Genomic DNA, 23,726 nt, shown 5'->3' on the forward strand with positions numbered 1-23,726 from the left:
ATTAATCTAATGAAAAATTAGAAATAATTATATTTAAAAATAAATTAGAATGTGTTATTGAGATTTGTATATTTCTTTTTCAATCTATACTGAAATAGCAGCTACATTAATGGAATTATTCAAAAAAGGAATTTCCATTTTTTTAAGGAAAAAATGACGTAGATAGTTTTTTATTTGAAATATAACCTGGCAATATGATGTGGACGTGACATGTGTATACTGACAACTCAAAAATGCCATTTCTGACCAAGATTTTGTTGACTTATTTAGTGAGACAAAATTACCTTGTTAATATTTATATGATGGGAAAAGGAATTTTAAAAAAAAGTAAATATATATCAAATATATCATTAATATATTTTTAATTTTTTTTTATATATGTAAAAATGCTATTGAACATTTCTAATTTCACATGAAAACCACAAATTAACATAAGTATCTTAGCTATTATGAGTTTCAGCATTTTATTTCCTTTTTTTTATTATTTTTCTTTATCAAGTAAAAAGACATAATATAATATCTTTTCTCGGGTTTTCGTTTTCCACTGCTTTTGGCTTCCTTTCCACTTAACAGTCACATTATTCAAAATTTCTCAAATATAATATAAATTTAGTTAGCATAATTAAAGTATAATTCTTCTTTTGTTTTCTTTCATTAGAATTGAATGATTTGTATTAAATTATTATTGAAATTGACCAAATTATAATTATTTATCCAATAATCAAAGCAACTGACTAATGTACGAGTGGAAGATCAAATTATAATTATTTATCGATAATATTTTATGACTACAAAATGATAAATTAAAGTTATATGACTTTAATAAAATTAAATGAAAATTTTAGTCACTTTGTGTATCGTAACATAAGGGTGTATATCAGGTTCGAGCTCAGCTCAAAATCAATAAGCCTAAAAATTTAGACTTGAGCTAGATTCAAACTTGACTTGAGCTTGATGAAAGTTTGATTCGAGATTCGAGTTTAATTCGAAAAATTTTAAACTCGAGCTCGATTCAAGGTTCAATGCTCGAGTAATTTAAAATAATATTATATATATATATATATAAAAGCTCAATAAGGCTTGATGGATTTTTAAGCTGAACATTATTAGACTCGAGCTCAACTCATATGCTAAATAAACAAACTCGACCTCGAACAGTTCATAGTTCACGAGTTAGCTCAATTCATTTACACCCCTAATGAAAGAAAATAGAAAATTAAGAATTTAAGTAAAGACAAAAGCTATTAATAAGTAAGATAAAAATTATAAAATTAAAAAAGAGAAAATAGATCATGAATCCCCACATTATTCTTGCAATATATAAATACAGGAATTAGAAAACCAAAGGCAAAGGCAAATACAAAAATTAGCCATTGGATAACTTAAAGTCCGATTTAATTTACTCTGATTTTCTTTTTCTTTGATAAAAAGATGATGGCCAAGATCAGGAAACCTATTTAGCGGGTAACAGGTAATCGGACCATTTTCAAAAGTTCAAATTCTAATGGTAAAACACGAGTTCGGTATTGCACCCAATGGAGCCCAAAGCTATTGCACCGAATGGAGCCCAAAGCTATTTCACCATTCCATTCGGTTACTCCATTCTTAAGCCCATTGTAATTGCATCTTATCCCCGGCCCGTTAGGATCAGGAGATTACTATTATTTTTTTAATTATTGTAAAATAATAATATATTTAATAATGATACGCGGAATATCTAATTTGATTTTTCAAATAAATTTGTATTATTAATATTAATAATCATAGAGAACTAATGAATTACTCTACTATTGTCACGACCCATTTCCATGGGCCGGACCGGCACTAGGGCCCAGGTAAGCTTAAGGCCCCCGAGGCCCGTAGTAAGCCTGAAACACTACAAATTTGCTATCTCAATATAATTTTAAACATTTACAAATTTCACTATATTTAATAAAACAGGCTCACAGAATTATTCCATCTATAATAATACAGAACTTAAAAGTATACAAATTCTATAACTGCGGAGTTCATTGACGGATGTATACATATAAGTCTTCGGACATTTATCTATTTAATTGATCAATACGAAAATTAGCGAATTTCTTTTTTTTTATAGTGAAGAGCAGAGTTATAGCTGGGATTTAGAAAATGCTACTTCCTGAAAGATTTAAACAAAAGAGATGTGAGTTTATTAATGAATAATAATTATTGCACAACACAAGCATTCACATCATTGTATAAATATATCAACCTAGTCATCCGACTAGGTATATGCTCACACAGCCAGTCACACAAATGGCATATCACCAGCACTCACAATTATTAACATCTTCATATAATCACATCACGTGGAAATTAGTCAGTGGAGTCACCGAACCCCCGATGAGCCGTCCTCCCGCATGGCTCATCCTCTCACATGTGCACCAGGGAGCCGATCCCCCATACTGGCCGACCGGTCTAATCCTCACTTGACCAGCCCTCTCATTTTTCTTTCCATTCTCTCTTTTCTTTTCCATACCAACAGGAGGCAACCCGGTCGTCTCCATCAAATCTAGATCATCAGGCGCTCACAACAGGAGGCCACCCTGCGGGCTGCGATCAAATCTAGATTATCCGGTGCGCCCAATAAAGAAGCCAACCTGTGGTTAACAGTAACGGTAACAGTAGGTGCACACGGGGGCGCCGATCTCCCATTTACCCGGCTAACAGAAACAGAATCAGGATCCATATAACAGAAATCAGAATCAGGATCCGTATAACAGAAACAGTCTCACAAACCCATGGTGACCCACTTCATCCCAATTCCACACAAACAAAGCACAGCAATATCACAACACAATAAATCAAACATTGCATTCAAATTCAGACATATTATTCAATTAGACATCGTAATGCAATGCACAATTAAACATCCAAAATCAATGCAAATAAATAAATAAATAAATAGTATTAGCAATTAACAACAATAATAAAATAAATAAGTGAATATGTAAATAGTTAAATGAATAATAAAGATTATAAACAATCAGAGCACTATATTTATTATGTATCAATTTATAGAACTAATCTAAATAAACTTATTAATTATGTTGTTAATTAAAATTTAGTCTAATTTCTATCAAAATTTCGGCAGCACCTCCCCTAAAAATTGGACTATCTACCTGCTCAAATATCCCAATATTATTATATATTTATCAAATCTATGCACACAGCCCATCCGTCGGGCAATCAATCAATTTAAAATCCCATCCTCCTTCCAAAACAACTATATCGACACTCAACTGAAAATTTACAAACGAATTCTAATAATATCCATATAAAATCATTTATTAAGTCATTAGTTAACTAAATTAATGGCTTTACATTAACTAATTGTTAAGCAGCTAAAACATAATTTTAACAATAACTAATTATAACTACTACCTATTAAAATTCGGTTTTTATATCAATATAAAAAAAATGGATAGACCTCCCAAATCTTAATTTATTAAAATCTCGGATCTAACTGTTAACCAACTAAAATTCACCTTACTTTTCTTATACACGATCGACTAATTTTAAACTAATGATTATCTAATTAACTAGTTAACTAATTCTAATTTATTCCCCCCCCCCCCTCAAATCACCTAATTTTAATAATAACCTTGTAATTTATTTAAAGATGTTCAAAACAAAAATTAGGAAATAGGTATTAGGGTGTACCGTTTGAGAATCGGGCCGCAATTCCATGATCAACGCGAAGAGGAGATCATTCTGCCTCTTGGGACCTCGCCGGAGTGTAGCCGGCCGGTCACCGGACCGCCGCCGCCGGCCGCCGTGCACGGTGGCCGGAAAAACGATACCGCCCAGAAAATTCCAAGGTCACCACCACCCGACTCTAATTTTTGCGAGGAGTTCAAATCTACCATCAGTTTGATGAGGCAGTGGCTCGTTTGGCCGGATCGAGCTCGACAGTTCCCTCTTCACCGCCTCCCATGGAGTTTCCTCAAAACTCAAATGAAAAAGCAAATCGGTGGAGGGGAAATGTTCGTCTGGAGGAGAGGAGTCGATCAAGACCTTCAGTTCACCTTGAGCCCGTCGGAAATGGCGAGAAGTCGCCGGAGATCAAAGAGTGTGACTGTCGGAGGAGATGGTCTCGATTCGCGCCGCTGGAGGTCCAATCGGAGTGAGGGGAGGTTGGAAACGTGTCCAACATCGCCAGAAGAACCGATCGCCTCCTTCATCTTGTTGAACGGTGGCCGGAAACGCGAAGGAGAGGGAGAGGAGAGGCTGTCGCGTGCGCGAGGAAGAAGGAGAGAAAGGAAGGAGAGAAAAGAAAGAAAAAGAAAAGGAAGGAAGGAAAGTGGGCTGGGCCATTCCGGTTCGATTCGAACCGGTTCGGTTTGATTAGTGATTTGGTCTCTTTTTGTTTGGTTTTTGAGTTTTTCACTCGGTTTTACTATTATTCGTGTGGTTTTCGATAAATCGATTAAATTCCCAGGTCCGGTCCGATTTATTTTAATTATTTTTATTAGGTTCTGTAACCTTTCCTCCATTTACTTAATAATAATAAAAGTATTAATAGTAATGATTTTAAATTTAGAATAGTTAATTTATATATATTTATAATAAATTAATCGCTGGTGTTTCATGTTATTTCTCGAAAATTTTTAACTGTTCTCAAACCGAAAATTTCCAAATGAACTATTTTGGGCTTAGGCCTAATTCGAAAATTTGGGCTCGAATTGGGACAGTGTTACAATTGCAGCCCACGCGGCCAAAATTTGCGATTTTTGATTTAATAAAAATTCAAAAGTTTCGAAAATAAAAATTCAGGGCGTTTCAATCTCCCCCCCTTAAGACAATTCGTCCTCGAATTGAAATTTAACGGGGGGTAATAAGAACAGAGGAATAGGTGATTCTAAAGTCATAAGAGATACTCCAAATACTAAAAAGTCGGCTCAAGAGTGAATAAGATAGACCGAATAACGGGAATAGTTAGGGCGTTTTGCTTGTACTTCCACCATCAATCATCCTACTTAGTACCACCTAGCTGAAACTTACAAGAAACTCGAGTTTATTACCTAAATCTCTAATTACTATCTTCAAACAGCTACTGAAATCTTTAGAAATCTTTATTGAATAAAATCTTACAATAAAACTGGGTTTAATAAGAAAACAAATATTTAACCTTTCACGAGACATTTCTTCATGAAAGCTTAACACATAGTTTTCAAACACAAAACAATTGAAATTTAATTTCATTTATAATAATAAGAAGTAAATCGTTTAATTTACATATGTTATTTAATAAAACTCTTATTAATCAAAACTTTAAGCAAAATCGTCTGCAACTTCTGCTATCTATTATATCACAGGCCGCTTCGAAATAACTTATTTTTTGTTTCTCATCTATGCAAATTCGATTGTCCCTATAGTATCTTTACTATAGATTAGTTCATCTGTTATACAGCTCCTAAATCACTGCATCCGTTAGCTATCTCAATCCTATAAAAATTTTCACTCCTTCCACTTAACCATCAATTTCTCTTTCCAACGCTTATTCCTTATGTCGCCTTAATACTCATCACGAAAATTTAACTTTCACAATACTATCTCTTAGTAATTCGTACTTCCGTTCACAACCTAAATCTCATTTGATAACCTTCCATTCTACTAATGTTGCCTATTAATTTGTTAAGGATAAAAGAGTATTCTTATTAATTATTTTGTCCACTAAACATCATTAATCGCGATCTATCTAATCACTAATAATTCAACTTAGTATTTATTACTTATCTTAAATATTCACCTTTATCTAATATCTATCAACACAGATTTTTCAATTAAATTTCGCTAATTCCCAACCTAATACTACCTTACCATCCGAATATTACATTAAGTTTATCTCAATAACTCTTCATTGTCCAGTTTATATTTACTATTAACCTCTCACTTCCCTTTCATGGCCTAGATTAGAATTTACAACCCACGGTTCTAACATTTTATTTAGAACCTTAATTAAACAAAAGTTCAATTCTCTGTGTGGAATTATCAACTCAAGATTCGCATCTACTTATCACTACCTTACGTCAATTTCATATTCAACTTACCTATTTTATCTCTCTTTAGTCAATCAATCTTTCCCTTATTCATGTCTCGTAAGGTATTTATAAGTTCCTCAAATTTTATCTACCACTTACTCCTAATATATATATTACAATTTGTTACCTATTATGTCTTACTCTTAAACTATCCAAGTTCATTTCTATTGTTATCTTTCTCACTTATATATTAAACAATCACATACTTCAAATCTAATCGCCTACTTAACCTCTATACCCAAAATCGGCTACCCGACATTTCCAGCGTTCATGTTCTAAACTTGACTACTAACTATCTACTTACTTATTATTATCACCACCAGTCTCATTCTTCTCTTCCCAATCTTCTTTCAAAATTTTACTATCCTTGTAATCATTTCATTTCATGCTCTAATCCAATTCGCCCCGTGATATAAATAGACGGCTTTCAAAAAAATAATTTTCTATATAAATAATCAATTTCAAATTATTTATCATAACACAATTTGAATTCAAAATTAAAATGGGGTTTTAAATTTAAAATGTCAGGTAAATAAAATGAAAACAAAAATAAAAGGTTTATATTTTTAAATAAACTCTAAAGATATTCAGTAGCTGTGTTGAAAACTAGACACAAATTTCTAATTACCTCAAAGTTATTATTTGTGTTCATGAATCTACCATACCAATGAAAATCCTATTTATTCTCTACACTATCCTACTCACTGACAGGAATAGAGTTCACATGAAAAGTAGTGTATTGGGTGATCAGGCCAATCCACTACCATCAGGTATTACTCTATTCCCTAGCTTAAGGGTTGATACCATTCTAGCCCCTATAGGTACTGCGATGGATTTATCTTATTGTCTACTGCTTTCACTTCAAACCTTGAATTACTTCTTCTATAGTCTATTGATCTACACAATAGGTGTGGATTTTCCCATCACATAGGGTCTAGTGCGCCCACCATCCCTAGGGGAGGGAAAATCACAAATTTCCTTCCTTATGTTGGTTACGGCCGATCCCAACATAAAGAAATTCCTATACTCCGCAGTTGTGTCCTAGAATTTCTAACCTAAGCTCTGATACCAACTTTGTCACGACCCATTTCCATGGGCCGGACCGGCACTAGGGCCCAGGTAAGCTTAAGGCTCCCGAGGCCCGTAGTAAGCCTGAAACACTACAAATTTGCTATCTCAATATAATTTTAAACATTTACAAATTTCACTATATTTAATAAAACAGGCTCACAGAATTATTCCATCTATAATAATACAGAACTTAAAAGTATACAAATTCTATAACTGCGGAGTTCATTGACGGATGTATACATATAAGTCTTCGGACATTTATCTATTTAATTGATCAATACGAAAATTAGCGAATTTCTTTTTTTTTATAGTGAAGAGCAGAGTTATAGCTGGGATTTAGAAAATGCTACTTCCTGAAAGATTTAAACAAAAGAGATGTGAGTTTATTAATGAATAATAATTATTGCACAACACAAGCATTCACATCATTGTATAAATATATCAACCTAGTCATCCGACTAGGTATATGCTCACACAGCCAGTCACACAAATGGCATATCACCAGCACTCACAATTATTAACATCTTCATATAATCACATCACGTGGAAATTAGTCAGTGGAGTCACCGAACCCCCGATGAGCCGTCCTCCCGCATGGCTCATCCTCTCACATGTGCACCAGGGAGCCGATCCCCCATACTGGCCGACCGGTCTAATCCTCACTTGACCAGCCCTCTCATTTTTCTTTCCATTCTCTCTTTTCTTTTCCATACCAACAGGAGGCAACCCGGTCGTCTCCATCAAATCTAGATCATCAGGCGCTCACAACAGGAGGCCACCCTGCGGGCTGCGATCAAATCTAGATTATCCGGTGCGCCCAATAAAGAAGCCAACCTGTGGTTAACAGTAACGGTAACAGTAGGTGCACACGGGGGCGCCGATCTCCCATTTACCCGGCTAACAGAAACAGAATCAGGATCCATATAACAGAAATCAGAATCAGGATCCGTATAACAGAAACAGTCTCACAAACCCATGGTGACCCACTTCATCCCAATTCCACACAAACAAAGCACAGCAATATCACAACACAATAAATCAAACATTGCATTCAAATTCAGACATATTATTCAATTAGACATCGTAATGCAATGCACAATTAAACATCCAAAATCAATGCAAATAAATAAATAAATAAATAGTATTAGCAATTAACAACAATAATAAAATAAATAAGTGAATATGTAAATAGTTAAATGAATAATAAAGATTATAAACAATCAGAGCACTATATTTATTATGTATCAATTTATAGAACTAATCTAAATAAACTTATTAATTATGTTGTTAATTAAAATTTAGTCTAATTTCTATCAAAATTTCGGCAGCACCTCCCCTAAAAATTGGACTATCTACCTGCTCAAATATCCCAATATTATTATATATTTATCAAATCTATGCACACAGCCCATCCGTCGGGCAATCAATCAATTTAAAATCCCATCCTCCTTCCAAAACAACTATATCGACACTCAACTGAAAATTTACAAACGAATTCTAATAATATCCATATAAAATCATTTATTAAGTCATTAGTTAACTAAATTAATGGCTTTACATTAACTAATTGTTAAGCAGCTAAAACATAATTTTAACAATAACTAATTATAACTACTACCTATTAAAATTCGGTTTTTATATCAATATAAAAAAAATGGATAGACCTCCCAAATCTTAATTTATTAAAATCTCGGATCTAACTGTTAACCAACTAAAATTCACCTTACTTTTCTTATACACGATCGACTAATTTTAAACTAATGATTATCTAATTAACTAGTTAACTAATTCTAATTTATTCCCCCCCCCCCTCAAATCACCTAATTTTAATAATAACCTTGTAATTTATTTAAAGATGTTCAAAACAAAAATTAGGAAATAGGTATTAGGGTGTACCGTTTGAGAATCGGGCCGCAATTCCATGATCAACGCGAAGAGGAGATCATTCTGCCTCTTGGGACCTCGCCGGAGTGTAGCCGGCCGGTCACCGGACCGCCGCCGCCGGCCGCCGTGCACGGTGGCCGGAAAAACGATACCGCCCAGAAAATTCCAAGGTCACCACCACCCGACTCTAATTTTTGCGAGGAGTTCAAATCTACCATCAGTTTGATGAGGCAGTGGCTCGTTTGGCCGGATCGAGCTCGACAGTTCCCTCTTCACCGCCTCCCATGGAGTTTCCTCAAAACTCAAATGAAAAAGCAAATCGGTGGAGGGGAAATGTTCGTCTGGAGGAGAGGAGTCGATCAAGACCTTCAGTTCACCTTGAGCCCGTCGGAAATGGCGAGAAGTCGCCGGAGATCAAAGAGTGTGACTGTCGGAGGAGATGGTCTCGATTCGCGCCGCTGGAGGTCCAATCGGAGTGAGGGGAGGTTGGAAACGTGTCCAACATCGCCAGAAGAACCGATCGCCTCCTTCATCTTGTTGAACGGTGGCCGGAAACGCGAAGGAGAGGGAGAGGAGAGGCTGTCGCGTGCGCGAGGAAGAAGGAGAGAAAGGAAGGAGAGAAAAGAAAGAAAAAGAAAAGGAAGGAAGGAAAGTGGGCTGGGCCATTCCGGTTCGATTCGAACCGGTTCGGTTTGATTAGTGATTTGGTCTCTTTTTGTTTGGTTTTTGAGTTTTTCACTCGGTTTTACTATTATTCGTGTGGTTTTCGATAAATCGATTAAATTCCCAGGTCCGGTCCGATTTATTTTAATTATTTTTATTAGGTTCTGTAACCTTTCCTCCATTTACTTAATAATAATAAAAGTATTAATAGTAATGATTTTAAATTTAGAATAGTTAATTTATATATATTTATAATAAATTAATCGCTGGTGTTTCATGTTATTTCTCGAAAATTTTTAACTGTTCTCAAACCGAAAATTTCCAAATGAACTATTTTGGGCTTAGGCCTAATTCGAAAATTTGGGCTCGAATTGGGACAGTGTTACAATTGCAGCCCACGCGGCCAAAATTTGCGATTTTTGATTTAATAAAAATTCAAAAGTTTCGAAAATAAAAATTCAGGGCGTTTCAACTATGTATAGTATTTTTAAACCCATCTCTGAAACCTTAAGTTAAAAATTATGAATGTTTGGATTACTTATAATCGCTAAGAGTAAAACTTTAATTAATACTTTTTACAAATTATATATATATGTATATATCAAAAAAATTATATAGAACAAAAACGCCAAAGTTTACTTATTTGAAATAATTAATATTTAACTATTGAATTATTAATCTAATTGTTTTGGCGCTAAAAGTTTAATAACCAAAAAGTAAAATTGATGGATGCTCTATTAAATGATTATGTCACATTTTATTTAGGGTCTATTCGGCAAAATTATATGTTTTTATATATGTTAATTGTTTTGGTAGCTCTTAGCTATTTCAGTAGTTTTTTTATAAAACGCTAAAGCTAAATGTTATATGAGTTAACTTTTCACAAAACGATATTCTAACCTCTAAAAACTAATTCAAATATTATGTTACTAAATAACTTTTAGCATTTTGACCAATTAAATATTAAAAACTACTTAAAAAACTGTTGTCAAACACAACCTTAACCTCCCTTAATACTTTGACTTGCATTGAAAAGATTGATAAGTTGATAGTAAATCATATCTAATTGAAACCTAATTTAGTAGCTAGAAACAAATTTTTAATTGAAGGCTGGTGGGGTGGTTGAGATTAATTGGACAATTGCTTTACTATAGTATAAATCTTTTAATTTTCAAACATGCAATTAAATTGGGCTAAAATAGTTCACCAACCATGAAATTTATGTATACTTGTTAGTTTTAATGTTGCTATATGATAAAGAATAATTCTTCCCTTAATACTTTTCATCTATGATGTCTATTCTTTATATATATATATATATATTCACTTACCATTGAAATTTTAGATCAGGTATATGTGGTGGACCTATTGGTTTTAATTCATCGTTTCACTCTGAACTTTGTATTGTGTTGCAATTTCGTTCTATTTTGATATTTATGTCAATTTCACCATGAAATTTAATCTTTTATTATAATGACACACTAAATCATAATTAGAATTTAAATTGGAAATAAAAAGTATAGTAATCTGCAATCCACTACTCAATTTAGATTAACTTTAATCCAAACTTCATTATTCATATAAATTTATTAAGTTTAATTGTTGTCTTGCACAAATATATATTTCCTTTCATTCAATAATAATTATAATTATATCTTATATTTTATTTTGATAAAACAACCATTTATAGTTTATAATAGTTTATGAATTTGTTTTTTAAATTTTATAATTATTTCAAAATTTACATTAAAAATCAAAACAATACTAATGATTCGTTTATCATTTAAGAAGTACTCAAAAAAAGACGTATTTATATCAAATAATGCATTTTTATTTATTATTTATTAGAAGTAAATCTTATAATAATATATTTTTTATTTATAATTTAAATTCTGATTAAGGTGTTATCATAACAAAATGTCAAAATTCATAATAAAATTACGATAAAGATCAAATTAAAGCGAGAGCGTGTCAGAATGTAAAGTTTAAGACGAAATAATTTATTATCCGTACGTATATATGGATTGTCATTTGTCATTATTAATTGCATTCATCATCCGCGTAATAAATCGTCATCCTTGCTAGCCACCTGGCTGCCCATGTCGGCAATTTAAAGTTTTAACTGATTAGAAAGTTTGCATAATATATATACTTGTAAAAACATGACATTTGTCATAATATACTATTTGATTATTATTTCAAGATTAAAACTTAATAATCAGTCAAAACCTTATTTGATTCTTTTTCACAATATATTTAATCTTTGACGTTTTAAATTAGATTACACTTTATTTTCTAAATTTTATAATCTAATTGTATCTTAATTTTTAAGTTGTTGGGAAGAATTTTACTTAAATGCGCTATCTCTATTTTGAACGTGAAAATATTGTTTATATATTGGAAAAAAAATCTTCATAAGTATATTAAATAGACACAATATAAAAAATATAGGCATAATTATAAATATATGAATATTTTTTTGAAAAATTATAAAACTCTTGGACATTAAAGTGTAACATTTTAAAAACAGTAATTTTCTGGATGAAGTTAATTAATTTTAAAACACTTTAACTGAACTAACTGCCTTTTCAAAAAAAAAAAAAAAAAAAAAACTGAACTAACTGCTTAGTTAATTTATTAATTTGTCATCATCGGTTACATGGAGTGATGGACAAGTAATTGCTGCGGTGCCTAAACAGCATTTGCATCCTTGTTACGTGCCATTGCCTTGTCATTTTTAGCATATAATATTTGTCACCGGAGACAAAAGCATGCCCAGCCAGAATAAACAAAAAAAATTGCTGAACAACGTTTTAAACGGAGTGATAAATAATTTCAATTTTGATGAATGTGAAAATATAAATAAAATGATACCAAGTATAATTTATTAACAGAACTAAAAATTTGCACACATTATGATCTCGTGATTAAAACTTTTAGCTATAAAAAAAATTACTCAATTCAAATTTAAAAATTAAGTTGAAATTTAGCTTGTCTACTAAATCTATATAATAAGCAAACTCCAATTTGACTTATTAAATTTATTGAAGGGCGTAATTAGGGATGATTATGGATCGGATTCGGATTGAATTTTGTAATATTTATACTTAATTCAGCAACAAAAATGCCAGTAGAAATTCGTTTAGAATGATTTTGGTTTAAATTTGAATTTGGATCAGTTCTAATGGATCATATCAAAATATACATAAAATTACTAAAAAAATATTTTTTATTTATACAAAAAGGAAAATTGAATTAATTATTGTCGAATTGATATATATTTATACCGGCTTCATTTATAAATGAATGGTATTTTATCCGATAAATTCATATGGGCTCGAAATGAGCATTCTAAGCGCGATGAAATTTTATATGCAAATATTTTCGACGAACATGTTTTTTTCTCCATTTGTTTTGTTTTTCGTTTTTGGCCTGCGCTGGTGTCATCAGTTCTCTCTTCTCTATGCCTATGACTTGCCTTCCCATGTGATATGGCTATTTCACACTAATTTGCCGACGACCAAAGTGGGCCAAATATTAATTATCCGTTGAAAATCACAGTGTCAAAAATAAAAAAAAAATCAAATAAAACAAGGAAGAAACAAAAAAAGAAAAAGAAGATCTCATTTTTCATTTTCATAATTATCTATAAAAATTCATTATTTGAGCTGTTGATATGAAAAATAATTTGTTTTTTCAACATTGTTTAAAAATTTAGATTTTGATTCATTATTAAGCTGCGAAATAAAATTTCAATAAACTAAATCTAAGAGAAAAAATTAAGGAAAAAAAAAGAATAAAAATATGTAACACATTTTATATTTAATAATTTTAGATGATTAAGAAAATATTGTTTTATTTTTATTTATAAATATGAAAATTTGTAAAATCATTTATATTGTTTGTGAAAAATCCGAAATAAATACTTATATTTTTATGACATTTTTTTCGTACTTCAAAATTATAAATCAAAGAAAATTTTATAATTTTTGTATTCATATTATTATTAGGAGATGGGCACATCCATGTACCTATGGATCTGGATTTGACCCGAAGCCAATGTCGACCGAGAACATGAGATAAATTATTTCTGGCGCATGAAATAAGAAAACGAAAAACGAAATTTGTTATTGTTGCAATGCAATTGCAGACAGCCAGACACGACAAGCAAAACCACGCATAAGGGTGTAAATGGTTCGGTTTAGAGTAATTTCAAAAAAAATTAAAACTGAATTAAATTATTTTAGATGTAACTTTAACTAAATAATAAAATTAAGTCTATTTTACAACAATTTGAAATACTAAATTTATTTATTTAAGTATAATTTATTCAAATTTAAATGTGTTAGAATAACATTTATTAAAGTGGTGAAATTTTTTTAATGAAAAATCTTAAAAAGCATGGAGATTAACCAAACTACAATCACTTGGCTTTATTATATTTATCTGCAAATTTTTGATAAATTTATTTTTTTTGAAAAGAATAACTTGTTAATATTCAAAGTAAATTAATAAATTTAGTTTCTAAATCTTGATTTAAATGAATAATATTCAATATATTTAACAACAATATATTTAGATCAAATTTATAAATTTAAAAAATTAATTAACATAGTCTGAATATTAAATCTTTTTATTATACCATATTAATCAATAAAATAATTAAATTTGTGTATTTATAAAAATAAATAAATAAAAAATTATAATTTAGTTTGATTTATTTAAAATAATTAAAATCAGATTAGAAATTATATATAAAATAATAAAACTCAAATTTGTTTTTTTTTTTTGGTTCCAACTTCCAATAGTTAAATTGATCTACGCCGCTTAATTTGGTCTGATTTGGTTTGACGGTTTAAACCAACTGTGAAATCCTCTAACCAGTTACAAGCTCTTGCTTCTCTTCCTCCATAAAACTCCTCCTCTTTCTATCTCTTGCACTGGTCAGTGAATGAATGAGCTGACAGTCTCATCTCTCTATCCAAATTCCTGTCAAATCTATAATTACCCATAAAATCCTCGCCGATACTTCCAAAAAAAAAAAAAAAAAAGTATATATATATATATTTATATATATATAATATTAAAAAAAGTCGAAAAACTTCATTGTTTTAAACCATCATTTTGCCTTTTGGTACCGTCTCCGATCCGAGCTTTTGTTTGCTCTATCTGACTCTCTAACTTTTTCTTTCGCTAGAGGATCAAAGCTCGGTGTTAGTTTGGGTCATGGCGATTCCAGCGGCAGCTGTTATTCTGCCATTGGGAGTTCTGTTCTTCTTGTCTGGTTTCGTTGTTAATCTCATTCAGGTAACTTGTTTGATTTGATACTTTTCTTTTGTTTTAAGTATTGGGGTTGGTTTAATCTGTGTTTTTGTTTGTGGGTGGATATGATTTCTGGGTTTTGTTTACTTTTGAGTCTGCGTTTTCGAATCTACTTGGTTCTGCAATTGAAGCTAGTCGATTTAACCTAAGCTACATTTTTCAGGCAATCTGCTTTGTCGTAATAAGGCCACTGTCAAAGAATACATACAGAAAGATCAATAGAGCTGTAGCAGAGTTGTTGTGGCTGGAGCTTGTTTGGCTTGTTGATTGGTGGGCAGGAATTCAGGTTTTAACCAAAACACATTAATCTCATACCATGTCATATTTATCTTTTCAAATTTTTTCGGAGTTTGTAAATTTTAATTTGGTTATCATTTATTGAGCTGACCCCAACTAGTTTGTGACGAAGGCGTAGTTACTTCTCTCTGCATCGCATCCGTTTGGATGATAGCTGTATTGCTCTGAGCCTCTAATGGTGTGTTTCTGGAAAGTCCTTTCTTGGTTAATTAAATGTCACAATCACATCCTTAGTCCTTTTATGATTTACTCTTCTCTGTTATTTGTCTTTTGGTTCAATTTGTATCAGACAAGACCTTGCTCAGTCAGTATACGTAGGTGCTTGCATTCGTCTTTGCATTTTAGGCGTGTAGAGCCTTCCTCACTGCTTTGCTGTCATGAGAAGAAGAAGGGGGGCAGGGAGGTGGGGCGTTCAGTTGAGTTAGATCAAAGAGAGAATATAAAAAAAAATTCTGCCACTTGGAATGGAAAGTCAGTGGGCAGTTACCTAAAATTGCTCTTCACAGCCGATTATTAACACATTTCATGTGCACACTTGCATTTCTTTGTGTGCACATGTGTGTCCACATGCATTTGTTGGTGTTCATTCTCTAGCTATTCTGTTTGGTAAAAAAAAAACGCAAATCATAAAGAATCTGTATATTAATGTTTTTATTCATCAGTTGAGATCCTGCTTATATGGTAAATATGTAATGACAATTCTAAAAAAGAAGAGGAGGAGGGGGACTGGTGGTTCTTTTACAACAGATAAAACCCGGTTTATTTCCATTTGGATTGATTTCTTTTCCAAATGACGATAGGGGTTTACCTTTCAATCTCTCCCACTTCCTCTACACTGTATTCTCCAAAAAAGGGAAAATCAAAACAGTTTCTGGCTTTGTCTTACTCTGTTTTTTCACTTTAATTGTAGAAAGATGCCTTTTAGATGGTACAATAGGTAAGGAAATGGACAGAATGCAACAAGTAGCCTCTGACCTTGACATTTGGCTTGCTTTTTTCAGTTCTATCTTCTGGAAAATTAAATTTTGATCATTTGTGTCTGCAGATCCAACTTTATACGGATCAGGAGACCTTCCGCTTAATGGGTAAGGCCATACTCTAGCTAATTAGGATGTTTTCTGCTTCTTTTTCTCTCATGTTGCTGGAGTATAAATATGAGTCCAGTTCAGAAGTCTAAATAGTTGCTTATTTGTATGCTTATTATGCTGTTTCAGGCAAAGAACATGCACTTGTCATATGCAACCACAGAAGTGACATTGATTGGCTTGTTGGATGGGTTTTGGCTCAGGTACATTGTTGACACGCAGCAACTTATTTACACACATGTAAAGGCACAAGTTAAAATATGATATGCTTACGAGGATTGATGCGTGTGTATACATTCATTTGTATTCACCAGCATACTGCGAGGCCGTAATTATCTACCATCAGTACTTGCAAATACCGTTCTCATATTATAAATGCAGAAGTCCTTTGACTTAAAATGCCCAATGCATTTCTCTTACTGTTTGATTTGAAAATTCAATTTTCTAATGTCGTCTTTGTTCATTTTTGTTTTTTATTTTTTATTTTTTATTTTTTATACCTTATCTAATTTTTAGCATGCTTATGACAGCGATCCGGTTGCCTTGGCAGCGCATTAGCTGTCATGAAGAAATCATCTAAACTCCTGCCGGTATGTTTTAACCTTACAGGTCTTGACAACACAATTAAGTTTGATGCCTGATCAGTTATGTTCACTTATATTTTCAGTTTTAGAATTTTGAGTTGAATTTTACCTGCTGAGAAGGTTATGGATTTGCAAATGTAGTCAAATGAGGCGGTATAGAACTTGGAACTGATTTAACTCAAATGCAGACACCCTTGTATATCACCTCCACCCTCACCCCCCCCCCCCCCCCCCCCCACACACACACACACACACACAAAAGGCTTTAATTTCTGCCTCAAATGCTTTAGAAATGAAGAAACAATTGTGATTAAGCAGTATTAGTTACTGAAGAGTCAAGGAAAATATTAATTATGGATATGTGAAATATTAGCAAGTTTAAGATTTCGCCTTACTTATTTCTCTCTCTCTGTTTTCTCGTCTATTTTTATATGCAATGCTATGGATATTTGTGTTTGACTTGTTAGTTCTGTGATGCGCACTTTCCATATGCGTGTAGTATAATTTCTATTTGCAACTTGATTCAGGTAATAGGCTGGTCCATGTGGTTTTCTGAATACCTCTTCCTCGAAAGAAGTTGGGCGAAGGATGAAAGCACTTTAAAGGTATCAGTACGTATATATGTTTCTGTATATACTTATAGTTTTTGCGTCCATGTGCAAATAAGTGCAGATGTTCCATCGATAGCTATTCACATTGCATAAATGCATATGTATCTATGGGTTTATTATTCTTGATACTGTTTTGAATTTATGGAATTCTATCTGCAGTCAGGTCTTCAGCGGCTAAAAGACTTCCCTCGGCCCTTCTGGCTTGCTCTTTTCGTAGAAGGAACTCGCTTTACACAGGCAAAGCTTTTAGCAGCTCAGGAATATGCAGCTTCAGCAGGGTTGCCTATTCCTAGAAATGTTTTGATTCCTCGTACTAAGGTTAAATTTTTATTGCACCCTTGTCCTCCTCATGTTCACTTTTTCTAGGCACAAAAAGCAAAAATAATACTAATAATAATAATAATAATAATAGTAATAATAATAAGGAGCAAGAAAAGGAAAGAGGCAGTGAACAATCTTTCCTTATTTACTGCCTAGTGCTGTTTGAACTTCATTTATGGCGTGCACTAGCTATGTGGAAGCAGAAGCGTGTTGGTCATATGGTTAAGGATTTATATGAATTGCACCTAATAATGTCCTTGTACTGAGAGGAAGTGCTTGATTTGAGGATAATGCAGTGAGATATTGGGATAGTTCCTAATATTTTCATCTAGTTTTGTGTTTCCCGACCCAAAAAAGGGCAAAACAACACAGAGAAGGAATATTGCGGCCTTTCCATTATGGTTTATTTAGCTAGATTATGTAACATAGTATCAATGAAACATTTCTCATAGTGTACATAGTTCATTTATCTTCTTGGTTGATTCATTGGTCCATCTATATTATATGATTGCATGTGAACTTAGCATCATTCTTATTCAGTAACTTAATAATATAATTTACATAGTTTGTCTTATTGAAACCTTCTCCCATGAAAAAGAAAAAGAAAATAAATAAAAATGGAACTGAGTTTTTATCCAAGTTCAACTAGCCTCTTTGTTTTTGTTTGCTGTTTATTCCTTGCTCTTCATGATGCACTCTGAATAACTTGATGAATGATAGGAGTGTTGATTCGGAACTCCTTTGGTGTTAAGTTTCAGCTGTTTCACCCACCCCTTTTTGTCCTTCCTGAAAAAAGTAATATGTGTCTAGATTCCGCTCAAATATATATGTACTTCATCACTTGCCTTGATCGCTTTTTTCTCTGTTGCTTTTAGGGATTTGTTTCAGCAGTAAGCAATATGCGCTCTTTTGTCCCAGCCATTTATGATGTAACAGTAGCTATCCCCAAAAATTCACCTCAACCTACAATGCTCAGAATGTTCAAGGGCCAATCCTCAGTGGTAAGCAAACAGAATCTTTTGGTTTATTCAGTTGCATGAAGTGGTTTACACGTATGATTGAATTTTGAAACAACTTCAATATTGTCTCCTGTTGGGTTCCTCTGTGCTTCATATACTGCAAATTATATAGGATATTGGACTTCATCATCTTTGATCATTTGAATGACGTTTATCCTTCAGCCATTCAAATCCAAGTGGATTGTGAATTCAATGTTTGTCATTAGTGTTCTATTCAATCGTTTTGAGCTTCATTCAGTATTATCCTGTTAATTTGACCTTTGGGTTATCATTATCAATTTTGACTTGGTAGTAAAAAAACAAGTATATGATTCATTGGGCATGCAGTGCTAATCTCAGATTATATTGCTGTGAGACTGGGGAAGTAAACAGTTTTGAAGTGGATGTGGCCTGATTTTGTTGTATGTATTTTCTCAACTAGTCTGCACTGTGAATATGACGAATATGTTGGGAGCTGATTCTAAACAAATTGTCTTGGTCACCTTATTTGTATGAAGTTTAATTTTGCTTATTTTGAAAACAACAGGAAGCTACCCTATAATTATGCTTTTAGTGTAGTTTTTTTTTTTTTTTTTTTTTTTTTTTTTTAAATTTTTATTTTGTGTGCACGTTCACAAAGAGAGGGTTTTAAAGTATGGCAAATACTCCAAAATCCAAATAATAATGAATATACCATGTAATTTGTGACTTCTGAATTCCTTGTATTCTTCTCAAGAAAGAATGCCGGTTTCTTTTCATGGTAATTGATAATGACTCCCAGTTACTCTCTTGCAGGTGCACGTACACCTAAAACGTCATTTGATGAAGGATTTGCCCGAATTGGATGAAGCTGTAGCACAATGGTGTAGAGATATATTTGTAGCCAAGGTATGTGTCTACCATATAACTTGTGTTGCAGGGTCTGGCTTTATCTAGTTTGGTGCTATGTCTGAAGTAAATTTTGAAGCATGAGAAAAGGTGATAGTGAAATGTAAAGTGGTGTATGTTTGGGCCCACGTGTGCAAATGTTTGCATGTTCAACCCATTTATCTTTATCTGCTGTAATTAATGGTGCTACTTCCCCCGAATGATTTTCTTCCGGTTTGCTTTTTGGCTTGCTAGGATGCATTACTGGACAAGCACATAGCTGAGGACTCATTCAGCGACCAACCATTGCAGGATATTAGCCGACCAATAAAATCCCTTGTGGTGAGATACTGGTTTTAGTAAACAACCAAACTGCTATGTAAAATCTTTTAATGTGGGTGGTTTGCGGGATTTTCTGATGTTCATAGTTTGCAGTTGTATTGATTATATGCGTATGTTGGAATCAGGTTGTTACTTCTTGGGCATGTATGCTTATCTTTGGGGCCTGGAAGTTCCTCCAATGGTCTTCACTTTTTTCATCGTGGAAGGGGATTGCATTGTCGGCATCCGCACTTGCAATTGTTACTGTCCTCATGCAAGTCTTGATTCGATTTTCTCAGTCAGAGCATTCGACCCCTGCTAAGGTTGCCCCCGCAAAGCAGAAGAATGTGGTGGGGCCTTTGGAAACAGTAAAAGACAAGTGACTGTTAGTTGTTTCTGTTCACAAAACCTCACATACATCCATAACTTCATCAGAAGTCATTTTTGTGATGATACGAGCAGCATCTCCTCCCGAGCTTTACAACTTGTGTGTCATTTTTATTTTAGACTAGTTTGAGCAGTAATGTCTTTGGTTTCATGTGCTGCACAGTTTGTATGCATATCAATTCATTATTAGGTTAATTCTGTAGATTGTATCAACAGATGGCTGTAGCATGTATGTATTGATGCACAGATTAGGAATTCCTTTGCCCTATTTTAATCTGTTTTTGGCTCCTTTTAATCTGTTTTTTAGATAATGGATAACCAGAACTCAAAACACTTGCATAGTGCTGGCACCTTTTCTTTTCATGTATAAATAAAAATGATATATTTGAACATTTAAGGTGCCACATAATATGGAGTTTTTTCTTTTTGATTTTCTTTTTTTGAATATCTCGAATGTAATTGATATTTTATATTTGAATTAATATGTCTAATCAAAAAATTCATTTACTTTGAATGCTACAAATAATATATATATATATATATATATTTGTTTTTTGGATCAGAATATGAAAGCCACGTGTGAAAGCTTTTCCTTATAAAATTAGGATTGGGAAAAAAAGTCAAAACCTACAGGAATTGGGAATTTAGGATATTCGGAAACTAAATCTATAAATTCCTCAACTTCGAGCTCTTTAAGTATACCTTCAGACTAACCATCTTTATATTTAGCCATGCGGAAACGTGAGAGTGGGAGCAAAAGGAAATCTAAGATAATTAATTACTTGTCTCTGGATTCTCAAGTTAGAAAAATTAAGCCACAATGGAGCAATAAGAAAAAAAGGAGCCCTAATCGTATGATTGATATACACAAAAAGGAGGAATCAGCTGCTGCTGCTGCTGCTTCTTCTTCTTCAACCTTTTCAGGCAACTATTTGCCATGTCTTTCTGAGATTGCGATTCCAGAACCTATTCCTGATTTTAGTGCAATTGATTGGGATGAAAATTCTGCTATCAACTTCTTCGACGATATACCACAATTTGATTATTTTTAGAAATTTGTTTTTAATTTTTTCAATCATGTACTCCAAGTTATATGCTTTTTCTTCTTGTTTTATTGTCGATAGTTTAAAGATATATTCCAAGTTATATTGTTTTGTCGTTCCAAGTTACATTCTTCTTCTAAATTTCCAATTCCATGCGTTCCAAGTTATATTCTTCTTCTAACTTTCCAATTCCATGCATCAATTTTTTCATATTAGATTGGAGATTTGCAAAAAATAAAAAATTTAAAAATCAAACTTTAATGAATGGGGTGTATAATCAGTAAAACTTTCCGTAAAAAGATCAAGTTACAAAACTTATTAGAAAGTAATTAATATGGACAAGACCACAAACGGTGTTTTTGTCTTGGGTAACAATTTCCATTTACTCTCTGTTTTTAAACCTACTAAATAAGTTCACGGAATAAGACCACATTTGGTTCAGCCGTTTCATACAAGTGATAGCTCTTTTACATGCCACCTATTGTTTTGTAGTTTTTTAATTAACAACTGATATTATTTTTATTTCACAATATTTTGTTACATCTAAAATTTCAAATTTCTTAAGAAAATCATTAAATTTATTTAAATTATAATAAATTATTGAATAAATTGACAAACATTATCTTTAATTTAGTACTAATTATCTAAGAAAATCATTAGTAATTGCAATAATAATTATTGGTCATATACAAAGGATAAACATGAAAAAAAATATTTATTACTCTTTGAAATTATAAATGTGACAAGTATTTTAGAACAAATTATTTTTTCAGATGTGACAAATATTATGGAAGGGAAGTAGTAGCTGATCAGCCACTAGCTGATTCGTATTTATATTATTTTAGACTTTATTAACCTCATAAAATAATTACTAATATTTTTTTTTTCAAATTGATATTTTTTGTGATCATTTTATTTTTATTTAAAAATAATTTTTTAAAAATGTTATTTTAAATTTTTAATTATTATTTTATTAACATAATACATTAAAATAAAAATAATATATTCACCTTAAATTAAGAAATATCTATATATTAAATATCAAAATATTTAAAAATAATTATATTTTTAATAGTTATTTTATATTTTACATTAACATTTTACAGATCGAATAGTAACCAGGCAACTTATTTAGTAGGTTTAAACTGGACTTTTTTTTTTTTTTTGCCTTGTTTGTTAATTGTTACACACTGTTTCGTTTCAGACAAATAAATAATTAAACTGCGTCTTGTAAAACCTCTCATAGACCCTAAACTAAAGTGGGCGTCGGCTTTCTCTTCTCTCTGCTGCAGACGACGCATCTCCTCCTCCACCTCTCGTTCCATTTCATCTTCCACATCGTACTCCAAGGCAACCTCTCCTTGACGTTGGCGCCAACGCAGCAACACATAAATGACAGCCACAACAGAGGTACTCCCAGCTCCTCCCTCTCTCTCTCTTCTCTCTTTCGTTGTGATATAATACATATCATTTAATGTTAATGGTTAGAGCACAGGAGAAAAATTAGGAAAGGAAGCGAAAAAACAAAGTATTTTGTATTTTCATATTTTTGTCGTTGCACGACAGTTGAACTGGAAGTATTTTGTTTTTCAGTTTTGGTGATTGGTTCAATCTGCTGGAGTTTGTGGTTTTGAAAAATTAATCAAATTTCCAGTGAGGATTTTTAGTTTCAATTTTAATGGGGTGAAATAATGTGGCTATAATCATGCTATATAGCTTTTGAACGTTTTGATTTGGGATTATTGCTTGGGAGTTCAAAAGCTTGGAATGATGCTTCTGTATTTGGTTAAAAATTTAGTTTTGAGCCATAGGATTTGGTTGATTGAGCTGAGAATTTTTTGCTACCTAAAAACAATAACTTCTTAAGTGATTTTTGATTCCTTTACTTGAAGTGAATGTAATGCGTGAACCCTTGTTTTTTATTTTTTTTTTCTTTTAAATTTTAGTTCTTTTGTTAGATTTTAATCGACTGTTATATTGAATATTTGATTGAGTTTGTGAATTTGGATTTTGTTGCAGGGTGCAACTGAGTCTATTGACTCAATAACTTTCAGTTTCTTAACTGATGAAGAGGTTCGAAAACATAGTTTTGTGAAGATTACAGACCCTAGATTGCTTGATCTTGTGGATAGGCCTGTGCTTGGTGGACTATATGATCCAGCACTGGGGCCACTAAGTGAAGGGACAATGTACGTTCTTACTATATT

At 32.3% G+C, this 23,726-nt stretch overlaps 1 protein-coding gene across 1 annotated transcript; it reads left to right on the plus strand.

Moving 5' to 3' along the window:
• Positions 1 to 14,788: 14,788 nt before the first annotated feature.
• LPAT2 (lysophosphatidyl acyltransferase 2) lies at positions 14,789 to 20,695 on the plus strand (the record flags this gene model as incomplete). The annotated part of the gene is given in 11 exon segments (NM_001308767.1): positions 14,789 to 14,990; positions 15,169 to 15,291; positions 16,348 to 16,387; positions 16,517 to 16,590; positions 16,918 to 16,977; positions 17,499 to 17,576; positions 17,742 to 17,900; positions 18,779 to 18,904; positions 19,697 to 19,789; positions 20,024 to 20,110; positions 20,236 to 20,695. Coding segments are annotated over 11 exon segments (1,158 nt in total). The 5' UTR covers positions 14,789 to 14,909.
• Between the last annotated feature and the right edge of the window lie 3,031 nt (positions 20,696 to 23,726).

Source organism: Jatropha curcas, chromosome 2 (assembly GCF_041381405.1).
Source record: "Jatropha curcas cultivar XTBG-Jc1 chromosome 2, XTBG_Jcur_1.0, whole genome shotgun sequence".
NCBI lineage: Eukaryota > Viridiplantae > Streptophyta > Magnoliopsida > Malpighiales > Euphorbiaceae > Jatropha > Jatropha curcas.